At 47.2% G+C, this 23,153-nt stretch overlaps 1 protein-coding gene across 1 annotated transcript; it reads right to left on the bottom strand.

The window, feature by feature from the left end:
* Positions 1-286: 286 nt before the first annotated feature.
* bsx (brain-specific homeobox) lies at positions 287-3,571 on the bottom strand (the record flags this gene model as incomplete). The annotated part of the gene is made up of 3 exons (XM_083640832.1): positions 287-547; positions 2,512-2,702; positions 3,328-3,571. The coding sequence occupies 3 exons, from the start codon at positions 3,569-3,571 to the stop codon at positions 287-289; spliced, it is 696 nt and encodes a 231-aa protein (XP_083496958.1).
* Positions 3,572-23,153: the final 19,582 nt, after the last annotated feature.

The following is a 23,153-nucleotide window of genomic DNA, read 5'->3' as shown; positions in this document are numbered from 1 at the left end:
GAAATAATATAATAACAATGATAATAATAATTATGATATAATAATAATAATAGTAATGTCGTTTGACATATATTTAGTCAGACGTGACAACACGACATGTCCCATAGAAAAAAGGGGGGATGAAAGCCTATTTTGCATGCTTTAATAAATATGGACATTGTGTATAGGCTATAGGCTATGTCCCCCCTTATTTTAATACAATATATAATTTCTCGTTGAAAAAAATAAACCAAAGTCATTATGTAGGCTACATGTAGCCTATGACTGCTGCAAAGCACTAAGCAGTCTATAGTAGATGGTCCGGGGAACAAATGTCATCCTCGATATCCACCTCGTCGTCGTCGTCGTCGTGGTGTTCCTCCGCATGCAGCAGGTAGTCCGGCTGGTCTTGCGTGCTCTTCTCGTTAAGCTCGCTCCCGCTGTGTGAGGTCTCTGTCTCCGCCGACCTGTCCAGCTCTGTGCCCGTTCCCGGCCCCTTCCGCTCGTCCACCGCCTTCCTCAGCTGCTTCTTATGCTTCATCCGCCGGTTCTGGAACCACGTCTTCACCTGGCCGGGAGTGGAGAAGGGATGGGGGGGGGGGGGGGGAGTGCACGAGGTTTGATCAACTAAAGAATAATAATGTAATAATTATGTAGGCTACATAATAATTAGCTAAACCAGCCGGTCACGTGAACTCACATTTCATTTAGTTCTATATGACGAATCAGCGTGACGTCACTGCCACCCAAAAATGCGTAAACCCCGCAGGTTATGAGTTGTGCAGTGCAACAAACGTTAATATCTCAAAAACTATACATCACATCGCTTATATTTTCGCTTATATTTTGACAGAGTGAGAGCAGAAGGAGAGTTTGATGTATAATATATGCATGTCGTGTTAAAGCTGTGTGAACTGTCGGTTTTTAAATTGTAAACTTAACTTAAACTTTATTCATAGAACTTATCTTACGCCAAGAAAACGCCACACAATGAAAATGATCCCTTCCCACTGTCACTGTGTGTGTGACCGTTGTCGTGATGTATAGGAACCTTTGTGCACATGTATTGGGAATGTAGCCTAATGATAGCGTCTTTTTGGAGTCAGGTGGCCTCCACACTATCAGATGTGATGGGAACTGTAATTCCATGCTCACCAAGAGCTATGCTTTTAAATTAATCCAATTTTCATATTCTGGAAAACGTGTGGTGTTAGCAGGTTTGACAGCAGCCAAAAAAGATGCTGGCTCTATGCTGGAACCTCCTCACACACTTACACGCACACAATGGTTGAACTCGTATCTTGATATAATTATTATTGAGCTATCTGTGGCCAGAATGCATGGTGCAAGTGAGAGCATGCACTATCATACAATGGGCTGATGCATATAAGATAAAAGAGATAAGAGGGTGAAGTATTTGTTTACTTTTGCTTATTAATATAATGCTTTAAGCTATTATTTGATATAAATATGGTGCTGCTGTAACAGTCTGTAGGCCTATATATTTGATGATTTATATTTTGTATCAAACTAACAGGTAAATGTCTCAGGAGATCGGGGGTTGGGGGGTCGCCACATGGGTTATGAGGGGAGACATGTATGTGTACATATACTTATATAATGGTTGTTAATGTCTTGCTCCCCTGAAAGAAAATAAAAAAAATATTTGATCACAAAAAGTTTTTAAATTGTGGTCAGCCGGCTAGTGTTCCATTGCCGTTGCCACCCAGTGATGCGGTTTGTTTACAAAAATGCTGCTTGGCTGATCCCTCATATAATTGAAATGTGAGTTCACGTGAACTTAATAATAATAATAATAATAATACATAAAATGCAATGACATGTCGTCTTATTTATCTATAAAATAGGATAAAGACAGGACAAACTGTTGATGAGGTGGTGTCTGACAACATATTATTTATTATGATCAATTAGAACCTAAAGGTCACCAAAACGCACACAGAAAAGAACATGCTCCTTAATTATTAGGTGCATTTTTATCATTCCTATGCAGCCTATCATATTTTATCCCGTAAATAACGCATGCGGCTATATGCCAAAATGTTTGTAGCCTGTTATAATATGCTATAGGCCCTGCGCTCATTTTAATATTTAAATACGGTTGCCTACTAGGACATAGTTGACATGGAATATATTTAGGCCAAATTTTCCACAGCTAAATTATCATACAGATAGCTGTAGGCTATGTGTTGAATAGCCAATGAGCTTGTTCCAGGATAGATTATAGACGTTTTGTGCTCCACCCAGACAACAGGCCTATAGGGATCAGCCGAGCAGCATTTTGGTAAACAAACCGCTTCGGGTGCAACGGCAATGGAACCCTATGGAGCACAAGTGGCTTTACGTTTAGTGTATTTTTTATTGTGAAATTATTCCTAAACGTATACGGTTATATTTTGAAAGATAGCCAACTTCATTCTCTGTGATGTTATACTTTATTTGACGTTACAAGCATTTTTTCTCCTTTCAATCCCTCCCCCCCCCCCCCCACACACAGCATCCAAGTTGTACCTGTGTCTCGGACAGGCTGAGCGCCGTGGCCAACTCCACCCTCTCCGGGGTGGACAGGTAGCGTTGGACCTCAAAGCGCTTCTCCAGGCCGGACAACTGCGCGTCAGAGAAGACCGTGCGCGCCTTCCTGCGCCGGCACTGCTTCCCCGGGAACTCCGCATGCTGCTGGAACAGCGCCGGCATCTGCATCCCTGCGCGCGCGGCACAGCACAGCACAGATATCAAACACCACCTGTTCTTGTTCCCCCCCGACTGCAATTAACTTAATTTGATTATCAGGCAATGATGGTGGTGATTATGATCAGGGATGTGGTGTGGAGGATAAAAATACCGTTTGCCTTAGAGTTGTGTTAGGCCTACATACTCGTGTACAAAGTCAGTTTTTACAGCGTTTTTTTAATTACATCTAAATTAGGCTAACATTTTTCCGAGAATTATTTTGACAATTATTTAGAAATTACAGCCTATGTTATTGTTGTTGTTGTTGCCTATTATGATCAACAACTGGAATTAAACTTGTGCACTGCATCATCTGCATAATGTAATGGGATTCATTTCAACCACTTGTTAGTGCAAAATGACGTTATAATATTTTACCAATATCATAGAAAAAATCATAATAGCCTAGCAGTGATAAACTAATAGGCCTACATGGTCTTAAGAAAAATTTACCGGGCGGTATGTAAATTAGTGCATTAAAATTACATAGACCTCTATAGCATATCCTATAATTACATCAGTGGTTTGGATGAAGTCTTTCCCGCCACATGAATAGCCTTGACATAACTGTTTGCGGCCTGCCTCTCTCGGGCTTACCAGATGTGAAGAAGTAGTGGTGATGCTCGGGCTTGTGGAGCGCATGGTGAGCGTGCGGCAAGATGGGAGTGGGCATCAGAGGGTATCCGTACTCCAGGATGGGCATGCGGGACGCCAGGGAGCCGCTGAAGGGTGAGGACGGGAACACCTCTCTCAGCGGCTTGGGCTTGTGCAATAAGATGTCCTCAATGAAAAACGATGTTGACCTCTGCGTGGGCACCGGAGACGCGTAGTTTAGACTCATTTTTGTTTTGTTTTTCTCAGCTTCAAAACTGCATCTGTCTCTTCCCCCCCAAGTCTCGAAACCCTGTGTGTGTATGTGACACTAACATCGAGCAGCCTATTACAAAGATATCAGTGGGAGGGCAGACTTCTAAACTAGCTTGCTTTTTATTCAAACAGAGAAATAGCGGATTGGGGACACTGATTTGCGCATCGGCCAATTAGATCACTGTAGGGGCGGAGGAAAGGCTTATTTAGGGCCGTTCTAGCCTCTTATTGGCTGAGACGCGTTGGAAAAGAAAGAAGGAACAACAGATAAACAGGACACCTGTGACCGCATCACGGTTAATTTGAATGTTAACTGAAAATCCAACAACTGAAAATGACCACTCATAGGCTATATGTTGTCGCCGTCCCCGAGAAGCTCGCTGTTCATACTATAGGCTATAGGCTATTACTTGACGAATAACTATTTTTATTGAAGTAGGTAGGCTATAGGCCATAGGCTACACAATAGCCTACACACTCAGTGTAGGGGGGGGGGGGGGGGGGTATGTGGTGTGTGCGTGTGTAGCTGGCTGCTCCTGTGCAATACAGCCAGTCGCTAGCCATGGTGCTGAAAAACTAAGGTTCATTCAAACTTGTTTTGGCAGCTCACATTTTGGGAGACAAAGAAAGCAAAGAGCAATTTCAAGCTAGCCTATAGGCTATGTTTTGAGTAGCCATGACATTAGCCTAACTCTTTCGACTTGGCCTATAGCCTATATGAAACTGGGTAAAACACCATTATGAGCTTATTAGCCTTGTGTGTATCAAAAGTGAGTTTATTAGCCTACTTTATTGTGCTTCGTGGTATTTTTGTCTGAACCGTTAGAAATGCATAGCCTAATCTAAAATGCACGGTGGACAATGGGTTTATTATTGTTGCTTTGTGATGGGCTATTTTAGGCTATTTCCTATATTGTGCCACTATAGGGTTTCTTATAGGCTAACTTTTTGACCTAGTGTGTTTATCTCCAATCATATTATTCACACGCATGTGACTCCACTATTTGACTAGTCCTTGTTATTAGGACTATCTAGCCCAGTGGTTCCCAACCTTATTGTCGCGAACCTGTAGGGTCGTCTGGAATTCAAATAGGGTCGCCTGAATTTTTTTTTTTTTTTTTTTTTTTTTTACATATTCTAGCCCCTTTCAGAACTGTTTTCGAGCATATGACGTCATCACGTCATATATGCCCGAAAACAGTTCTGAATGGGGCTAAGGGACTATCCATGCCGATATTGAACTTGCAACACAAAAGTTTACTTAGTGGCTTGGAAATGCGACCACTTATATTAGTCTTAATTGTTGGAGAAATTCTCCTGCACGAGTTCTCCACTTTTTATTCATGTTGGGTTTTTTTTAATCAGGCGACGTCAGCCGTGTCACAGGAGGATTAGGCGACAGGTCTGTCTAGTAATTCCGCCCAAATTGGATGTAATTGTCGGTATTACAATCTGGGAGAGTACAAGTGCCGCTCCTGTGCCCATTTGCGACAGAAAGCTGTGGCTATAATTTGTTGATATGGTGTTGTCGTCACATTTCCAATCAGGCCGGTTGATGTGAAAGTGTCTTAAATGTAGGCAGAATTCATGCTGCAATGCTATTAGGCAATTAAGGGAGATGTTAGAGCGGAAGTTGTAATCCTTGGGCTGGAGGACAAGATTTCCATTTGATCAGATATAGGGGATGGACACATTCATTACTGGAATCAATTACGCAGGGAAAGAGTTGTCCTATTGCATTAGTTTATAGGCCATGTGTTAATTGGATGTGGCGTATCAGTGACTCAAAATGTAGCCTAATTTAACGGTTGGAAAATGTTGGAAATTAAACAGCTTTGGCATTGTGGAGATATCTAAGGTGACATTATCAAGCCCTATATTGGCTCATAATCGTTGCAGATGCGGCACATGTCGTTTCAGCCTTTGTCTTAATGAAGGGAAAAAAGAGGTTCATAATCTATTTCAAATGCAGCATCACTTGTGTCAGATGTATTTTTCTGCAAATAGGCAGCATGCAAGGCACAATATTCCAGGCTAAGTAAGAAAATGGCGTTTGATCCACGAAAATTATTGAAACAATCTGATTAGCATTGGAAACAAGTGAACTGACCTCTTTACAATTAGCATAGCCTATATTTTGTTCCCTTGCTCAATGAAAAATAAGATTTCAAGAACTGCTGAGATGGATCTTTGTTAGTCGCGGTAGTGGGGAAAGAGCTTGTTTACGACATGGCCAAAGCAGATGGAGGTGACCCTGGCTCAGCTGGCTGCACCTGGCGCAGCGCGTCAATTCCTCTTACAGAGCGCGCCAAGATAACAAGTTGCTTTGAGAAGGAAATTAGAAAGTAAATGAAACAAATGGTGATGAAATCGTCTTTAAGCCAGGCAGTCGATAGGATCCGTTCTTGAGGCGCGGTTAAGCGGCTTTTATTAGCCATTTCATCAAGTCAAATTGGTTGCCGTCGAGGCAGTGCGTCACTCCATTAAGTGGCACGTTTGGATAAGAGGCTTGCAGCACTGAGCACTGTGCCTGCTTGGCTTAGGGCTTCAATACTGGATCTTAGAGCAAGGAACACATTTGGGATGTGTAGTAGACTAGAGGGTAAACCTATAGCCTAGCCTACTTAAACTCACTTTTTAGGCCATATGAGGAATAAATATAGGCATACGCATACTAACACAAATAGGCCTTCTGTTTTTTTGTGAGTTTAGTGCAGTATAGGCTATGTGACCTGGTCGTGCTTTATATTCTATCCCCAATAATACTATCACTACAATATCCAGATCACTAATATTCCATATAGGGACTTCCAGTGTGTCTGTGACAGTGAGTAATAATATCTGTATCACATCCAATAAATAGGCACTTATTTGTATTGTAGCGTTCCTGGTATTTATGGAATCATGAGGCTTCTTGTTGGTACAGGGTTCTTTATTCACAGTTAGTTATCTTACAACTCTTGGCGGTTGTCACGCACATAGCTAGCTAGCTGCTTCTCCCTTTGGCGGTATCTGGAGACTGACTCACGCATGCTCTGTCTGACCGGAAGTCTCCCCCAAGCATAGTGTTCCCCCCCAGTCACACTCCCACACATCAGTTCCTAGCTGCAATCGAGACACTTCTATTGCTCACCACATTACATGCAACTCTAAATCGCTACATACTCTCCACCCAACAATAAGGCCAGCTCCCACGCTGGCACCATAACCCACACATCCCCCTGTACCAAAACACACCCAATACTCCTTTCTTTTTTTTAGCAACTTTTCCTTTAACACATTCTATCCCTTCATTCTCCAGCCTTTCTCCCACATCTTTCATTCCCCACAATATCTCATGCCATGTACATTATCTTTTCTTTTTTTACATCCATTTCCAACCACCACCATCTTTTTTTTTTTTTTTTTTAATAACACTCAAAGTCCTGGAACCGTCCCGGAGCCCGTGGCTCTCTACGCACCCGTATTACTCCCTGTGATTCTGTCTCTGAGACCTCAAGTCCCTGGGTGGTGGACGTCCGGTCATAACCGGACGACCCTCTCTGTGGAAACAGATTCCTTCTCCCAGCACGTCTAGGTGAGACCGCTGGGCGGCTGAGATCTGGGGGAAGGGTGCACCCCCCCCCGGTACGGGGCCAACCTGTCCCGGTGGAGTACCTTCCTGCCACCAAGTGGCATCTGCACTCGGTACACCACCTCCCCCATTCTCTCCAGGACCCTGCATGGGCCTGTCCAGTGACAGTCCAGTTTAGGGCATCGCCCTTTCTTCCTCCGGGGTGCGTACACCCAGACCAACTCCCCCTCCCGGAAATGGTTTCCCCTCGCCCTCACATCATAGTTCCTTTTTTGTCTCATGCCCGCTTTCTCCAGCTGGCCTCGAGCGAAGTTATGAGCGGACTCTAACCGATCTTGCAGCCTCCTGGCGTACTCTCGCCCCGGGGGCGCATCCAGTGCGTCCGGTGGTTTGCCGAACGCCATCTCCGCTGGTGTCCGCAGTTCTCGGCCTAACATGAGCAGAGCAGGTGTGCAGGAGGTGGACTCTTGGGCGGCAGATCTGTAGGCCATGAGGATGAGGGGCAGGTGCGTGTCCCAGTCTTTCTGGTGCTCCTCGGTGAGGATGGCCAACTGCTTTTTCAGTGTCCGATTGAATCTCTCCACCAGGCCATCGCTCTGGGGGTGCAGTGCTGTGGTCCGCGTCTTTTTCATGTTCAGTTTCTCGCACATGGTGGCGAACACCCGTGACTCAAAGTTCCTCCCTTGGTCACTGTGGAGGGTCTCCGGTGCTCCGAACCTACTGAACATGCCCGCCACCAGTGCGTCGACCACCGTTCCCGCCTCCTGGTCGGGCAGCGCGTATGCTTCTGGCCATTTTGTGAAATAGTCCATGGCGGCCAGGACGTATCAATTCCCATTGTCTGTGCGCGGAAACGGTCCCATCACGTCCACCGCCACCCTCTCCATGGGAGCTCCTGCTGCTAGCTGCTGGAGCGGGGCGCGAGACTGGTCTAACGGACCCTTGTACGCTGCGCAGAGGTCGCAACGGCGGCAAAAGTCCTGCACGTCTCTCCTCATCCTCCCCCAATAAAAACCCTGCCTAAGGCGACGGAGGGTTTTGTTTACCCCAAAATGTCCGGCCCCTGCAGTTCCATGGCAGCTCCCGCACACCGCCTCTCTCAACGTCGTCGGCACTACTTTCCGCCACTTGCTCTCTCCCGTCGCTGGCTCTTTCCAGGACTTCATCAGCACCCCGTTGCTCAATCTCAGGGTTTCGAACTCTGACCACAGCCCCTTGGTTGCGTCGGTGACCCCGGCCACCTCTTCCCACGGCGGCTTCTGGCCCTCTTCTACCCACTGCAGTACTGGCAACAGCTCCATGTCGTTCTCTTGATGGGCCCTCCAATCTGCCGCTTCTGCCACCTGCAGCGCCTTGCACACTGGTCTGTCCCCCGTATGGTTAGGGCATATCCTCGCTTCCTCTTGGAGCTCTCTCTCCCTTCCTTCTCTCTTCTCGCAGTACACACACCCTCTCTCTGCGCAGGGCCGTCGTGACAGGGCGTCTGCGTTGACGTGGCGTGCCCCTGCCCTGTGCTCTATGGTGAAGTTGTAGTCTGCCATCCTTTCTAACCAGCGGCACACCTGTCCCTCCGGCTCCCGGAAGGACCACAGCCACTGCAGCGCCGAGTGATCGGTCCGGATGGTGAACCGAGGCTGTCCCAGGAGGTAGTATCGGAAGTGCCGTAATGCTTCTACGACGGCGAGGAGCTCCCGGCGGGTGACGCAGTAGTTTCATTCTGTTTTGTCAAATGTTTTGCTGAAGTACGCCACCACCCGCTGCCCGTCAGGCCCCGTCTGGGACAGCACGGCCCCCATACCCCCATTGCTGGCGTCAGTGTCCAGTAGAAACGGCAGTGTGGGGTCTGGTGCTCTAAGCACCGGAGACTCGGTCAGCGCTTTCTTGAGGGATTCGAAGGCTAGGTGGCATTCTGTCGTCCAGTGGAAGTCTGTGTTCTTTTCCTTTGCCGGAACAGTGGCTCTGCGATTTTAGAAAACCCCTTTACGAATTTCCTATAGTATGAGGCTAACCCTACGAAGCTCTCGAGTTCTCCCTTGTCTCTGGGGCTGGGCCACTCTATGAGCGCCTGTGTCTTCTCTTCCAGGGTGCGGATGCCCCCCGCGCCGATGCCATGCCCTAAGAACTCTACCCTCCTCTTCAGGAAGTGGCACTTATCTGGGTGTAACTTCAGACCCGCCTCTGCTATCTTCTGCATGACCTTCCGTAACGCCCCCACTGCTGCCTGAAACGAGCCCACGTGTGTCAAGATGTCATCTAAGTACACGACGCATTCGGTTTGGGGAATGTCTCCCAGCAGCTTCTCCATTAATCTCTCGAACGTTGCTGGTGCGTTGCACAGACCGAAACTGAGTACTCGAAACTGCCACAGCCCCCTCTCGGTGCGGAAGGCGGTCTTTGGCTTGGCATCGTCGCAGAGGGGCACCTGCCAGTACCCGCTGCGGAGGTCTAGGGATGAGAACCAGGATGACTCCCCCACCGCATCTAACAGCTCCTCGATGATGGGCAGCGGGTACGCGTCTTTCTTAGTCACTCTGTTCAGCCCCCTGTAGTCTACGCAGAATCTCATCTTTGAGCTATTTTTCTTCTTTACCAACACTACCCCCGACGCCCATGGGCTCTCGGACGGCTCAATGATCCCCGCACGCAGCATGTTCTCTACAGCTTCGTTCGCTATCTCCCTCCGCGCTGCTGGAACTCGACGGGGATGCGACCTGATGGGCCGCGCCCCCTCAGTGTCTATTTGATGTTGCACCAGGTGGGTACAGCCTAGCTCATCATCGGACATCGCGAAAATGTCTTTATATTCCTCTAGTACTCGCCACAGTTCTTCGCTCTGTTGGGGTTCTAAACCCTCACTCTGGCGTTGATGCAATCTTCTCAGCATCTCTAACCTCTCAGTCTCCCCCTCCGCCTGTAGCGGTGGCTGAGGGAAAGTGTTCGGAGGTGGGCCAGGGGCATGGTTTTGGGGAGGGGTTTGGTGCGGGGCAGGGGTCTGGGTTGGGGGAGGGGCTTGGTTTGGGTGAGGGGCTTGGTTCGCTGGGTGGGGCTCGTGCTCAACAGTGACGCGGTGTACTGTGATGCTATTTACGTTTGGTTGCTCCCCTGGAGCGGTGGGAGGGTGACCCTGACCCATCTGGACTACTGGCCCCCCTGCGAACGTAAGTGTGCTCTTCCCTAGGTCTACTGTGCATTGGTTTAGCGTCAAGTAGTCCTCCCCCAAGATACAGGGCCCCGCCATCTCTACTACCCATACTGGAAAGTTCACTGTCTGTCCCCCCACAGTTATCATCACGGACCCCCTTCCCCTCATCGGCATCAACTCACCGGATACTGTCCTCAGCAGCTGTGTCGCTGGCTGCTCCAGAAGCGTTCCCTCGGGCATCATGTTGGCGTTCACCAGCGTTGCCGTACACCCCGTGTCCACCAGGGCGACACAGTACCTCCCCTGCAGGTAGACTGGAACATGGCAGCCGTTCATCGTGCGCGGCCCGTTCTGCATGCTGACAGCTCCGGCGATGTCGTCTACTTCGGGGGGAGGCGGAGCCCCACCTCCCCGTTGATGTCGGTGCGCTCCCTCCCGCGACGGCGTGGCTGCGGGGAATATGACATCGGAGACCCATCTCGCCCCATCTAGACGGGCCCCGTGCCGTTTCCCTGGTTCCACGTTCTCCGGCGGCACTCTGCTTCCCGATGTCTGGGGCGCCCACAGCCCCAACAGATCATGCTCCCCGCCCCTCTGGTCCAGTTATTGTTCCGCGGGGTGGGCTGCCGAGCGGGGGTGGGCTGCAGGGTCGCGCTTCGGAGCAGTTGTTCTTTTAGCTGCTGCACCGACTCGGACAGTTCTCTCACCATGTTGCCTTGCTCCGCCAACGCCATCTTCCACGCTGGCTCTTCTTGTAACGGGCTCTCCGCCACCACTCTCACCACGGGGGCGGCTCCCTTCGTGCCGCTGCTCACGGCCCAACCCTCCACTGTCTCTCTTTCAAGCGCCAACTCCAGCGCCACCTCCAGTGTCTTTGGCCGTTTCAGCATTACTTGATCGCTTAGACTTCGCCGCACGATTGCCTGGATAAAGTAATTTCTGGCCAACTCATCCAGCGACTCTGGCGGCAGCCGGCTGTATACGCGCCGGCTGAGGATCTCAATGTCTGTTGCCAGTGCCCGCAGCGACTCCCCCGGTCGTCTACGCCTGTTACACAGTTCCGCAACCACGATGCCTTCCTCTTTGCATTGGCCGAAACGCCTCCGCAGGGCCGCCATCACCACATCTAAGTCTTCTGTATCGGCCATTGCCGCCACGCACGTTATAGCTTCGCCTTCGAGGGACATCACCAGATGGCTGGCTCTCTCCTCCCTCGACCAGCCATTCATGTCCGCTGCCACGTTAAACATTGTGCAATATGGCTCCCACTCGCCTTTACCGTTGTATTTCGGCGGAGTCACTTCCTTTTTGCCTCGGCGGGCGCCGTCCCGCGCCGTCTCGATCCGCGCCACTTCCCCGTCACTGGCCCGCAGGCTAGCCTCGCTGGGCTGCGGAATAGCCTCCATGGCTACGGCGACAATGTCGTCTGGCTCGGTCTTCACTCTCACCAGCCCCTGGCTTCCCACTGCCTGTCCCGCTTCACTGACCCGCGGGCTAGCTTCGCTGGGCCGTGGGATAGCTTCCGTGGCTACGGCAGCAGCGCTGTCTAGCTCGGGCTTCACCCCCACCAGCACCCGGCCTCCTACTGTCTGCTCCGCTTGGATCTCTGCAGGAGCGGCTATGTCTGCCCGGTCCTGCTCCTCTTCGGACGCCTGGCTGTCTGCCCCGGCTCTTTCTCTTCCCGCCTCTCGTTTGATTCTTCTCCGCTCTTTCCTCAGGAACTTGTTCACCATCTTGCCGATACGGAGGCAATATTCACCGCTTAACTTCTGACGCCAATGTAGCATTCCTGGTATTTATGGAATCATGAGGCTTCTTGTTGGTACAGGGTTCTTTATTCACAGTTAGTTATCTTACAACTCTTGGCGGTTGTCACGCACATAGCTAGCTAGCTGCTTCTCCCTTTGGCGGTATCTGGAGACTGAGGCCCAATTCCAATCCGCCCCCTAAAGACTCAAGCCCTGAACCCTCAGTCCCTCTAATGGCCGCCATCTGAAAGTGGTTGAGTCATCAAGTGTGGAAGGGATCCACATTGGATAAATAGGAGGATTGGGACAGCAGAGCCCTTTGCACTGATGTTGACTCTGGCAGGTTTGGGGCTCGCTATACTGTATATTGTTTATTGTCAAGACGCTTTGAGGGATAGATTCCCTGATGAGTCTGTTCTCATCCAGGCTATGGCTCTACAGGGTGGACAACAGGTAACAGGTAATTTAAAAATAAATGTAGCCTACTGCAAAATCTGCAATCTGCAACATGTGTAATTATAATTAAAATAAGCATAATAATGACATGTCACCCAACATTATACACAATGTCAATACTGTACTATACAGATTCGGTAAAACTATTTCTCATTCATCAAAAAAGTTGTGGATTGCAATTGTAATAAATGATCGATGATTATTCTAGGATTGTGTCAACTACTTACATTCCTCTGATATAATATTTTTGTCTAATCTGAAATCCCTATTAATGTAATGTTTCATTGTCAATTAAGGCATTCCAGCGCACTCGCAAACACCGCGTTCGTTTTGCGCGTGTGTTCTTTTATTTTTTTGGCAGATATTTGCAGCCTTCCCCGTTTTATACGTCACAACGCTATGCATTGTGGGCAATTCCCTTTCCGTAAGTGGCCATAGCTGCTCCCTTACGGTAAGGGGGCAGAAAGGGCTCACTCCGAGCCCTCATTCACTTTGCGATTTCACCGTGGGACATCCCTAAGCCCTCACTCCCTTCACGTGAACGCGCCTCTAAGGGCTTGAGTCAGTAAGGGGGCGGATTGGAATTGGGCCTGACTCACGCATGCTCTGTCTGACCGGAAGTCTCCCCCAAGCATAGTGTTCCCCCCCAGTCACACTCCCACACATCAGTTCCTAGCTGCAATCGAGACACTTCTATTGCTCACCACATTACATGCAACTCTGAATCGCTACAGTATCTTCCTTTCGACTACTGGCTATTAGCTTACGCTCTGTGCAATAATTAGCCTATTAACCTTGACTCTTTCTAATTAGACCAACTGTCTTGTTTCCATGCAGTCTTTTAGGCCTGTCTTAAGCATCAACATTGTAAACAGTGCAGTACACCCTCAGAACCATTATCTATGTGTAACCAGTGTACTCTGAGCAGTCTTTTAAAGAAAGAAATAAAGTCAATCAGACAGGTGTGACTGTGATTAGAATAACTACGCCTCTCAGTTATTGTCCATTTGCGCCCTCTGGTGGCGTAATTTAGAGAAGGAAGTGGGCATGAGTTTTTCCCAGCATTCTTCCTTTTCCAATTCAGACAGACATGAGACACGCACGCACAATAGTAGCTAGCTCCTCCAGCCATTAGCTATTGTGCCTAGAGTTGAACACTCTATCACTTGATTAAACTAGAAAACTAGAGAAAAGATAAATAGGAGAGATCCTTTGAAGCTGAAATCGAAGTTACACAACAGCCACGGAGCTGTCGGCCGTCCAGAACGGCCATTAATCGGACATTCCGGTGAGTTAGCTGCTAAGCTAATAGGCTAAAAACAGCATTAGCGCTCTGCAGGTTGCTAACCTCCATGATTGCTGCTTGATATATGTTGATGTTAAAACCAGTCGGGATGAGCTACTAACCTGATGAAGCTATCATTTAGAGAGCAATGTAAGATAGTGGTTGTTAATTTAACTCCATGCACAATGTTTTGGCCTATGTTTTTCTTTCTTTTTGTTGTGACTGTATGTTTCAGTAAGTTAGTCCATTAAGTAGGACAGATACAAGTTGGGGTTTAAGCTAAAATGTGTCAAGTGAATGTTGAAATAAACTATAGTTATTGAGATATTTGTAAGAATGTAATGTATTTGATGTCCTGAGTAGAACCACAAGTGAAATGTTCATATAGACAACTGAGTGATTATTCTGCACCTTTTGTGCAGGCTGGTTTTTTGATGAGACTAGACTACAGACTGAACTGTGCTGCCCAAGTCACCATCATCCCACTGCCTCCTGGACTCCATTGCCATCTTCACCGTCGCCATCATCATCTTCAGTCTTCGCCTTCACTACGGAATCAACCATTCCTCACGTTCTTCATCTGAATCCTACGGGGAGCCAGGATGGACAGTTTTCCTTGCGAACAATGGTGGTAGGAACTTGAGTGCACTCAGACAGACGAACTAAGACTCTTATTTTTGAGATCTCATTTTATTATTTTCATTCCTTTCATTCCTTTTGTTTGGTTGAGCTCAACAACATTGTATTTCAATAAGCCTACTCTGGGTCTGAACCAAATTGCCTAGCTAAACCTTTAGTTGTATAGTGAACAAATTAGTAAGCCATATTTGGGATTCAGTGAAAAATATTATAAACTGGTGAACACTAGCACTTTAATTTATTTTTAGGTTGTAATTAGTATTGAAATGCCGGTGCATTTTTGATTCATGCCCAGAGATACTACTTTCAATAATTCCTGTTAAGAAAAGAAAAATTGGTTGTGTATTATTGTGTACGAAGGGTAATATGGAATGTTATTGTTCTAACTGAAAGGAAATAAGACAAAAGTACGAAAAAGACAAAAAGAAAAAAAGGAAACAATAATACTAAAGTTAAATCAAAAAGCTATACAGTTGTTGGTGTGAGTTATTGAATTTTGGGAAGGAATTAGTAATTTTATGGAAATGTAACCACTTCATGATATACCACTCCTCTTAGAACCTAGAAATTAGATCTACCTGCAAACTAGGCGATCACTCGCGCTAGGTGGGTTACATATATATGTCGATGCTTGGAACCAATGAGCTCCCAACCAATACATCCGGTGCTGTGGAGCAGTTGAAAGTCGAAATGACAGCCGAAGAAGGCTGTTTGAGCTTGAATTAATGTATGTGTGTTTTTAATGTGGAAATGTATTCTTGAGCTGCACTTTATGGAGCCTGTCAAAAGGAGAATTTCTGTCACTGTGTGACAGACAATAAAGCTATCTTGAATCTTGAATTTTTGTATGTAAACTCGATGCCAGCGAAAAACTTTAATACAGTAGGTCGGTGTGAACGCAGCTTGGCAGCTAGAAGAGACTCAGAATGAACTTGAGTGGCAGACCGTGGCACAGTGCACGTGCTTTTGGCCAAGCTATACTGCAATGATCAGTGAATATGGAATGGTGGCTTCTCAAAAAAGTCTGCCAGCTCAAGACGGGGACCAAGAAGAGATGTGTGAAGGTGAGCCACCTCAAAAGTAGCTAGCCTACAAATTCCGACAAATTTCCTGGTCGGCCTAGTGGCTGAAGTAGCACAGATTCATGTGCCTACAGTAGCACTGTGCTGCCTAGTCAAAAATGAAGTGGGATACCAACAATGTGTTGTGATTTCTGAAGTGCTAGCTTGCACACGAAAGATCGAAACCAGTGAAATTGAAGAGACATTTGCGAACCAAACATGACAAACCATTGTTTTGCTTTGTTTTTTTAGGAGGCAGAACTGCGGCCTGTGAGCCAGAAGACGGATGTAGCCTATGAGTAAGCATGTCCCAAATTGTGCTGTCGGATCTTGAATACAAGTAAGTTGATTTAGTTGTTTCGTTTTGTATTGCATTTTTTTGGTCAGTAGCCGAATGCAAGGTTTGTTTGGTAGCTAAGCAGCTGTGATAGTAACCGACTGGGACAAACAGGGTGCACAGAAGCATGTGTTTGCAGCAGAGGGTTGCTTTAATCTTCCACTGAAGTCTGCGTAAATATGCACGGAGCTCTGTGCCGTTTGCGCCAGTGTAAACAGCAGTATTGGGGAGGCTACTAACTATACTGTAACTAACTACTTTTTTGCAGTAGCCTATCTAAATTTACAGTTAGGCTACTGAAATAGTAACTGGGCTATAGTAGGCTAGTTAGTTTAGGACATGAAAATAGCGGACAACTCCAGAGGATTATCCGGTTTCTGATGCTCAGACCTACCAGGCTACCTCAGACGCAGGCTGAATCCGAATACCGGTAGTCACTCCTAACTCCTTTTCCTACCTTTTCCTTGACCTCGATCACCGGAAGTAAAATATGCAGTCTCTTTTTTTTGCCCCACGTAGGCTACATTATTAACACATTCACTGCCAGCCTTTTTTTTTTTACTGTAGGTAGCTTTTGCCAGAGGGTTTTTTTGAGGATTCTGGCTCATTTTACAAGAGCCAAGGATAATTTTCTGCTTGGAGTTTGTCAACACAAAGTTCACAAAAGTACTAATAGAATGTGTGCTTTCTCTGTCTAAAAGAGTTAGTTTGTAGAGTTAGTAGTTATGTAGATATTAGCCGTTGAGTACAGCATGGTTTCAGCGTCTGAGACAAAAAGCTGAGATAATCGCAGTTTTGTGAAATTCAATATCAAACAGTCACTTTAACCATTTATTTTTGGCATCAGTGAGACATCAGACATAAACAATATAGTTCTGAACAGTAATTTCCTCCATAGCAGCACCCGCACCCCCTCTCCTTACAACTCCTCCCTCCGTGGGCGTGTCTCCGTGTTTGTCAGTCACAAGCCAGTCTCTCCTGCCTGTCTGAGCAGTGAGCAGCAGCCTCTCTCTGGCGGTCCCTCGTCGGCGAGCGTGGATGTGGCTTAATCCGTTCTTGGATTTTCGGTTGAGAGCTTTGACGAAGCCTTGTGTGACTCTAGGCTTATGCTGCGCGCTTCAAAGTGTGCTTTCCACCCAGTCCACCTGTGGAAGCCCCCACCGCCGTGCGCCCGTGTGAAAGGTTTTCGCCTACAGTATGAGAATGAGGCTCGTTCGCTTCTGGGTCCTCGGTTGAGCTCAGCTGGAATGCGTGCGTTTCTGGCCAAACAACACTCAATAGTCTGAGCACCGTCGCCACTCAGTGGGTCGGCGGAATGGATTGCACACGCCCGGCGGCTCTAACAGTATAATAGAAGATGCAAAAGGGCCAGATCAAGGATCCACCGTCAAAAAAAAAAAAACGATTTTTTTGACGTATCCATACGTCGCTGGCAGTTAACGGTTGGATTCTGCTTGACGTATGCATACGTCGCTGGCAGTTAACGTGTTAAGCTTCTGGGCTCAATACGCCGCTCCATCATTTTTTTTAGCAAGTAGGAGGAGCTTGATGTAGCCTATGGGGGGGGGGGGACACTGCGTCATTTACTTCCGGCGAGGTCAAGGAAAAGGTAGGAAAAGGAGTTAGGAGTGACTATTCGGATGGAGTAGTCTGGGTAGAGACACCGCCTCCCTGCCCGGCAAAAATGCTGCAGCTGCAGCCAGAGCACCAAAGGCTAATGACCATAGGCTATAAACCTCCCCAATAAGTAAGGTTTAATGCACGATGAGGTGTCCATTATCACTTTTTAAGGGACGGCGCGAGAAGCGTGAACCGGTCCGAGGCGGCAGGCGAGGACCGGTTGCTTCCGCGTTGCCATCAGCGTTGGTTAGTTGTTTATAACGTGGCTGGCTATATTTCGAACGTTCTATCTATCTCTGCACACTGAAAATACTGGGAGGCGGGCCATAGCGTCTCTGTCGATGATTTGATTCGACAATTCTGGGCACTGGCGTTGGCCAATCCTGGCGTGTTCCACCCCCAAATCGCTTGTGTTCTGGTGCAAAGGGAGTGGCTTCTAGGACGAACAGGCTCTCTGAGCCACGCGCCACTAACGTTATTTTAGAGCAGCGCAGTAAATACAATATTCCTGGAACGCGAGTTTAACCAAACAGTTACATGTCCTCTGCATTCTACATCAAATAAAGACATTACTTATTGGCCAAGTTATGTTCAATTCAGCCAGGGTACAAGGGAGTGTTAGCGGCCATCTTTTCAAATCAAGTAGAATACCGTTTTAGGAAATGACAAGCTGCAACAATAAGTCACGTTAAACCGGAACTTGTACCCACAATTATTTGTACAGCGGGGCATTCAGAAATAAGGTGGATAAGCAGGGATATATTACCGAACGGGCCTACCGCTGTTCTTAAAGATGAGAGAGAGTGTGCCTAGGAGCATTATTAGAATCATAGCATTCTGGTATGCCAACCAGACCATGCAGATCAGATGGGGTAATTCGGCCTCTGCTCCTTTTGGGGTGGGGAACGGCGTCCGGCAGGGGGGGCTTCTTTCCCCTGTCCTCTTTAACTTTTACATGAATGACCTCTCTGTACAGCTCAGTAGCTGTAGAACTGGATGTGTGCTGGGTAACACCTGGATAAATCATTTTATGTACGCTGACGATCCGACCATCCTGTCTCCAAGCAGTGCTGGTTTTCAACAGCTGCTGAATATTTGTTCTGCGTATGGAGTAGATTTTGATGTGAAATATAATGCTAAAAAGAGTGTCATTATGGTTTGCAGAATAAGAGATGATAAGTCAAGTCAAGTTTATTTATATAGCCCTAATTCACAAGCATGTCTCAGAGGGCTTCACAGAAAGTATGTCTAGCTGATTCTAGCTAACACACAGTAACAAGAATATACAGAATAAAGATAACATTTGAACATTTGAAGAAAGCAGGAGAGTGGAGGAGGGAGGGAGAGGGAGGAGGGAGGAGAGGGGGGAGGTGGGGAGAAAATAGGAAATGTGGAGAGGTGGGAGGGCGCAGGGGAAGGAGAGCAGTGGGAATGTGAGAGAGGGGAGAGGACAGAGAGGAGGAGAGAACAGAGAAGGAGAGGTGGAAGGGTACAGGGGAGGTAGAGTAGAGGTAGGGTCTAGGGTGGAGGGAGGGAGGGAGGAGAGGGGGGAGGTGGGGAGAAAATAGGAAATGTGGAGGAGGAGAGAACAGGGGAGGAGAGATGAGGGTGCAGGGGAGGGAGAGCCAGGGTAGGGGTAGGGTCTAGGGTTGGGGGAGGGGAGGGAGTAGGATACGGGCCTGGATTAGGGCGAGGGTGGGGAGAAATGGGAAATGTGGAGGAGGAGAGAACAGAGAAGGAGAGGGTGCAGGGGAGGGAGAGCAGGGGGAATGTGAGAGGGAGGAGAGGGCAGAGAGGAGGAGAGAACAGAGAAGGAGAGGTGGGAGGGCGCAGGGGAAGGAGAGCAGTGGGAATGTGAGAGAGGGGAGAGGACAGAGAGGAGGAGAGAACAGAGAAGGAGAGGTGGAAGGGTACAGGGGAGGTAGAGTAGAGTCTAGGGTAGAGTAGGGTCTAGGGTGGAGGGAGGGAGTAGGATACGGGCCCGGATTAGGGCGAGGGTGGGGAGAAAATGGGAAATGTGGAGGAGGAGAGAACAGAGAAGGAGAGGTGGGAGGGTGCAGGGGAAGGAGAGCAGGGGGAATGTGAGAGAGGGGGGAGGACAGAGAGTAGAGGTGCAGGGGAAGGAGAGCAGGGGAAGAAGAGCAGGGGGAATGAGAGAGAGGGGGGAGGACAGAGGGTAGAGGTAGGGTCTAGGGTGGAGGGAGGGAGTAGGATACGGGCCCGGATTAGGGCGAGGGTGGGGGGAAAATGGGAAATGTGGAGGAGGAGAGGACAGAGAAGGAGAGGTGGGAGGGTGCAGGGGAAGGAGAGCAGGGGGAATGTGAGAGAGGGGGGAGGACAGAGAGGCAGAGAAGGAGAGGTGGGAGGGTGCAGGGGAAGGAGAGCAGGGGGAATGTGAGAGAAGGGAGAGCAGGAATTGGCAGGGATTCAGGAAAATAGGGGAGAAGAGGAGAAGGAGCAGAGGGGGGGGAGAATGAGGAGAGAGCAGGAGAAGGGAGGGGGGGGCGGTGGGATGTGGGGGAGGAAAGAGCATGGAAAGAGAGGAGAACAAGAAGGGGGAAGAAGGGAAGAAGCGGGGAAAGGGGGAAAGAGAGGGGGGGGGGAGAAGATCAGACAACTGACTACTCTAAGCATTAACCAGAGCTAACTGGGACATAGTATCTAGCTAATCTACAGCCTAATCTGGCCTATCCTACCCTGCTCTAGTCTGATTTTAGCCTGAACACTAACAGGTCAGCCTTAGGCTGTAGCTAATCTATCGCCTACCTAAGCTGTTCTAAACCAACCGGCAGCCCTCGACCAGTGATGAAGAGCACCGATGCCCCCCGACCCGGCCCCCGCCCGGATCTCTCCTTCCCTTCTTTTTATTTGTCAGGACAGGTTCTGGAAGTGTGTTGTAGAACAAAGTACTTGGGTCACATTTTTACTGATCAAATGAGCGATGATGATGACATGTCAGTGGCGTGTCTTGTATACACAAGCTAATATGCTGAGGATAAAGTTATATTTTTGCTCTGATGAGGTCAAGATTAGCCTGTTTAGAGCCTATTGTACTCTCCGTCCCAATCCCAATTCTACCCCTTAGCCCTTCCCCTTAGCCCTTCCTCTTAGTTTTGTTTTTCATGTGAGGGGAAGGGGTATCCCAATTCTCCTGTGGATCGAGGGCCAAGGGCTAGGGCTGAATAGCCCTCAAAACGAAGATTTTCCCGGACCTTACTTGCTACCAAGGGGTAGATGGATTTTTCCCAGAATTCAGTGCAAATACCAGCAAATAATTTATACTGCCCCCCAGTGGGTCAAGTTTAAGCAGGCTAACATTCAAAAGCTTCAGGTTGCTTACAATGACTGCATGAGGATTCTGCTCAGAAAGCCAAGGTGTTGCAGTGCTAGTGAAATGTTTTGTAATGCAGGAGTCTACACCTTTCATGCCCTGCTGATAAATCTGATGTGCAAGTTTATATGTCATCTTAATAATGTGTCTCAGAACTTGATTATTATGCTGCTGTCTCAACCTGGTCTCAGTGCTATTAAGTACCAGTCTAGCATTTGGGCACATTGGTAAAACTTTTTAATGTAATGTATTGGGGTATGTGTCCTGTATGTTTTCTACTGGACCTGTGTCTGTTAATAAAGGTGATGATGAAAATGATATACAATAGCATGGTCAGACTATTACAGACTTTTAATAGCCTGACCATGCTATTGTAGCCTATATAGTATGGGCGACACATGAGGATAAAAGCGCAGGATAGACTTTCAGGGCTGGACTGGTCATCTGGCGTCCCGGGCATTTTCCCGGTGGGCCGACATGCCTTGTGGGCCAGTCAGGCATTTATTTATATACCGTAGTTGCATTTTTTTGCCTGACCGGCCCATAAAACAGGTGGATAGGCCCATTGGTTTTCGTCTTAATTGACAGACATTGAGCTGGCCCAATCACATCTTTAAACCCCTCCATCAACCCAAAAATGACCATTTAATTTTTTTTAGATCACATCCCAGGGTATTCAGTGCACCTATTTAATAATGTAGGCCAAAAAAAAATCACAAAAATCAAATTTCTTTAGTTTTTCACACTTTTTCACATCAAAAGTTCATTTTTCAGGATTTCATTCATAACTGTAATCTACAGTATGGTGACATAACGAAGAACTATCACATTTCTAACACATTTCATCCAATCATATCACAACATGGCAGCTGTCAATCAATTTTCATTTTGAGGAGAAAAATTCTGAGCAGGCAAGATGGCCGCCTAGTGCCTGTAACCTGGGCAGAATTTCTACCTCATAAATGTTAATATACTTGGCCAATAAGTATAAAACTAACAGTAATGTCTTCATTTAATGTAGAATGCAAAGGACATGTAACTGGTTCGTTAAACTCCCATTCCAGGAATATTGTATTTAGCGCGGCTCTTTACCGTGGCCTGTCGTCGATGCTCCAAGCCGGCAGGCAACTCTCTTAAAAGCTCTCTCAATAAAAACAGCACAATACAATAAATAAGGCATACAAGAAAATAAATCACAGAAAAAAAGAGCATTCCACAAAGATCAGATTCTAAACAAACATGTGCGCCTATGGTTCCACAATCTAGAGGAGAACCTGACAACTGCGTATGGGGTTGGCCAATCAAATCATCCACACACTGTCCCGCCTCACGAACCTGTTCCAGTCAAATAAATGCTTATTTTCACTCGGATAAATCATCACAGACGCTGAGATGTCACTTCAGCTCGCCTTTAATAGATCACGTTTTATTACAATAAAAGTGTATTTAATGGTAAATACCCAACATTGTATAAAAGTTTGACACAATGACACTCATCAATGAAGACAGTAATATATGTGCAATTCTCCTAAAATATTTACAGAATTTAGGTATTCTGTAAAATAATGAAATTTAACATTTCAATCCATTGGCAAAGCCTCCATTTGAAACATATCTATATGGAGGAGCAATGGCAACCATTGATAGTTAATACGATCTGGATAAAGCGAGCTGATTGGGATTTGATAGCAGAAAGTGAGGCTTGAATCTCCCGCTTCCTGCTCATAGTTGATTGGTTGAATAGAGTAATTCTACATAGAAGTACTTGGAGAGGGGGCGGCTGCCCCTAGCGACTGCCGGGGGAGTTTCCGAATTTGCCCTGTCTCTCTTATCACCGTAATGCATTATGGGTAGTCAGCTACTTTGGCTAATGCTAGCGGCTAACGCTACTTACTTTACATTGCAGTAAAACGCCACTGAATGACCAAATTGATTTAACTTTTAACTATTTCGAGTAACACTGTTTCCATACGGACCCCCAGCGTTGATTAGTTGTTTATAACGTGACTATATTTATAACGTTTATAACGTACTCCGGTTTCTGGGCTGAATCCAATGGTCTGAATACAGAGAAGGCTTAAGGTTCTATCTAACGGTATAGATAACGTTAAATGGTCCGCCATGTTATGAACGTTAGATGTATGGTATCTATATAGTTACGTGTGTCTATACTAACATTATTAAAATATCATAAAGTAACGCTATTTTCTGATAATTTGCTTAACTATTACTTGCTACCTGATGCCTTGCGGCACTTTGCTGCCTCTACTGGTCGGAAGTATTCCTGTTCTTATTATCCGATGTTTGTCGTAAATTTTCCTTGAAATGGGGCTATAATTTGGAAAACGGAGCGCGTTAGAGCA

This window comes from Poromitra crassiceps (assembly GCF_964638095.1).
Source record: "Poromitra crassiceps genome assembly, chromosome: 1".
NCBI lineage: Eukaryota > Metazoa > Chordata > Actinopteri > Beryciformes > Melamphaidae > Poromitra > Poromitra crassiceps.
This window is presented reverse-complemented; position numbering and strand designations above follow the sequence as displayed.